This window comes from Rhagoletis pomonella, unplaced genomic scaffold (genome assembly GCF_013731165.1).
Source record: "Rhagoletis pomonella isolate Grant_MI unplaced genomic scaffold, Rhpom_1.0 Rhpom_scaffold_10104, whole genome shotgun sequence".
Taxonomy (NCBI): domain Eukaryota; kingdom Metazoa; phylum Arthropoda; class Insecta; order Diptera; family Tephritidae; genus Rhagoletis; species Rhagoletis pomonella.
Window position 1 is genome coordinate 2,445 of NW_023468635.1, and position 3,378 is coordinate 5,822.

Sequence of the window (3,378 nt, forward strand, 5' to 3'; positions counted from 1 at the left end):
TAGCTGAATGCGAACGTAACCAATGCAGCACAATTGACGAATCGCACCAAAAAAATGTATGTCCGTAGTACTTGCTCATGGAAGATTGTATTTGTTGAAATACCTTTGCGAGTAGGTGAGCACCGCACAGTTCCAACTGCGGCAACGATCGCTTTTTTTATCGGTGCGACCCGCGACTTGGCTGTCAACAATCTCACAGTTGTGCGATTGGCATGATCCGTAGAACGAAGGTACAAGCAACAACCATATGCGCGGTTGGACGAATCGCAAAATCCATGTATTTGTACTGAAGCCCTGGGTTGTGTGACGCAATATCTTGGCACGCTAATCGATGGCAACGAAACAAAATCGGTGATGAGATTGTGCCATGCCGTATGTAGGTTTTGTGGCGCCGATTCATCCCAATTCAATTTTAATAGCCACAGCTCTTGCAACATTATTTTGGCCTTGATTGTGAGTGGAGACAAAAGACCGAGCGGGTCGAATAACGACGAAGCGAGAGATAAAATTGTTCTTTTTGTTACCTTACCATTAAACGGCTTCTTGGGCTTAAACGAAAACTGGAACATGTCTTGTGCTTGGTTCCATGTTAGTCCTAGTGTGCTAGTTGTGTTTGAATTGTCGAAACTCATGTACTTTTCCTCCTCATTGTTCGTAAGGCTTTGGTAATTCGAGTGCCACTTCGCTAAGTCAAAGCCACCCTTGCTAAGAATTTCGGTTACCTCCCTTTTGATTTGCGAGAGTTCACGAAATGAGTCCGCACCACTGAGCAAATCATCGACGTAGAAAGAAGAGTTGATAATTTGTGCACCAAGAGGGTACTGAGTTCCGTACTGGTCGGCTAAGTACTTGAGCGTACGCACTGCCAAAAATGGTGCAGCAGACGTGCCATAGGTAACGGTGTTTAGTTGGAAAGAGCGCAGTTCCTCCATCGGTGAAGACCTCCACAAAATTGACTGGAAGCGGCGATGAGCTGGCTGCACTAGCACTTGCCTGTACATTTTTACTACATCAGCAGTCAGTGCATAGCGATGTAGACGAAAGCGAAGTAGCAAAATGAAAAGATCATTTTGGATGGTAGCTCCCACTTGAAGTATGTCGTTTAGCGATTTTTGGGTAGATGTGCGACACGACGCGTCGAAGACAACACGTAGCTTTGTTGTGGTACTGGTGGGCCGAAGTACGCAGTGGTGAGGGATGTAGAAATGTGGGCTTGACAAGTCAACGTTTTCAAGTTTCGTCATGTGGCCCAATGCCTCATATTCTTGCATAAAATCTACATATTGTGACTTAACTTCCGGTTGCGATTGAAGGCGACGTTCGAGCGAAATGAACCGTCTAAGCGCAGTACCATACGATGTACCCAGAACAGCGACATCGTTCTTAAAGGGCAATTGCACTATGACTCGACCCGTAGCATCACGATCCACGGTCTTCACAAAAAATGCTTCACAAGCAGCCTGTTCATCGGTGAGTGTCGATGCATTGATAGTCGTATTGTCGATTTGCCACAATCGCTCCAATTGCTGCTGTATTATTTCCTCACAAGATAACAAACACGATGCTACGTTGATAGATGCTGGACCATTGGTAAGCGAAGTATCCGATACGCTGCATGAAGTAGCTAGCGACGACGTGAGTGAGGGTGGAATGGATGCTGCGATAACTGTTGGTGAATTGTATTTGCTAGCAACGATCCACCCCAGCAAAGTCTTCTGCAAGATTGGCAGTGATTCCTTTAACTTAATTTGCCCGATGGATAGGACGTTGAAGAAGCAATCAGTCCCTAATAGCAAATCAACTCCCTGCGATTTGTGAAAATGTTCATCGGCCAGATTTATATTCGCTGGCAAGTTCCAGGATGAAACGTCTATGTCAGGCACTGGTTGATGTGAAAAGTGTGGCGTTACGCAAAACTCAAGTGCCAACTCAAAATCTGAATGACGTGATTTGATGGTAGCTATAGCCTTATGCCTTATGGTTGTTGGTGAATTGCCGATGCTTAAAATTTCCACGCGTTGCTTCTTCCTTTGCAGGCGTAGACTTTGCGAAAAACTGTCAGTTATAAAATTTACTTGTGAGCACGAATCAAGTAATGCTCTACCAAGTTGGTAATTGCCTGCAGCATCTCGCACTAATACGATTGCGGTTGCAAGAATTACTTGCTCGAACGACGAATTACCCAAATGAGTGTGTACAATCGCACTAGCGTCGCGCGATGTCGTTGAACTCACTTCAGATTTTCTACATAGCGACGAATGATGGCGAGCTGAACATGATTTGCATTTGTAAGTCGACGGGCATTTTGAAACGAAATGCCCTGGAGCAAGGCAGTTGTTGCACAATCCTGCCGGGCAGCTGGTGACAGGGGGTATGTATACGTTAAATATTTCGAGCTCAACATCGCCTGACCGGATAGCAGTACCCTGACATTCTAGGATGGTATCCCTGCGGTCGATGTCTGCTTCAATGAGACGATACTGCATGGTGTGGTGCGTGATGAACGCTAAACCTCCACCATTATCTCGCTCGCTATCTCGACGGTGCAAGTTGTATCCGGCGCAATTCAACAGGGTTGAATTGCCGTGCAACTTCGTCTCTTGGACCGCAGCTATTAATATTCCGTGCCTTCCCATAAAGACCGTGATTCCTCGAACTTGCTCTGGAGTCCGTTACAGTTAAATTGTAGCACCTTTGTGTGCTGTGGTATTAAAGAGGGTTGTTGCCTGCCGGCCCCCTGCTGTACGTGCTGCAAAAGGGGGTGCTGCCTTGTGGTGGTGGTTGGCGGCGTCGCGGGGGAGGAATGCGACGGGGCAGCACAGCAGGGGCCCACATAGTCACTCGTCCAATCTCGCGTGTTGCGAAGTCCTGAGCATGCCCTAAAGTGGTACCAGCCGAGGCAAGAGTTGCACCTGACTGATGTCACGTTACGGTATATTCTGGACTGACAAACACAGCAGATTGTCGGAGGTACTAGGAGTTGGCGGCGGCGGTGTGTGGGTGCTATTGTGTTTGTTTGTGTGTCTATTGTTGTGTTGTGGTGGGGTATGGGTGTGTTGATTGTGTGCTGCCCAGGCGGGTGGTGGTTTGCCGTGGAGGCGGTCCGGTTCGCACAGCATGGGGCCACGAACGACGTGGTCCATTGCCGGTGCGTACGCAGGCCCGAGCAGTTACGGACGTGACTCCACCCGTCACAGGCATTGCACCTGACCGAGGTGGAGTTTGTATGCAGTCGTCTCTGGCATACGCAGCAGGTGTAGATTTCTGGCCCTGGGTATGACTCTATGCCAGCCCTGAGCAGAAGGGTGTGGAGAAGGTGTAGCCCTAGGATCAAGCAACGTTTGATGGATTTCGCCGACCTAAACGGGGTTAGATCGC

At 48.3% G+C, this 3,378-nt stretch overlaps 1 protein-coding gene across 1 annotated transcript; it reads right to left on the bottom strand.

Annotated features, from left to right (window-relative positions):
- Positions 1–524: 524 nt before the first annotated feature.
- Positions 525–2,244, bottom strand: LOC118756383 (the record flags this gene model as incomplete). Its single annotated transcript, XM_036491147.1, has 1 exon — positions 525–2,244. A coding segment is annotated over one exon (1,720 nt), but the record flags the coding sequence as incomplete, so codon positions are not given.
- Between the last annotated feature and the right edge of the window lie 1,134 nt (positions 2,245–3,378).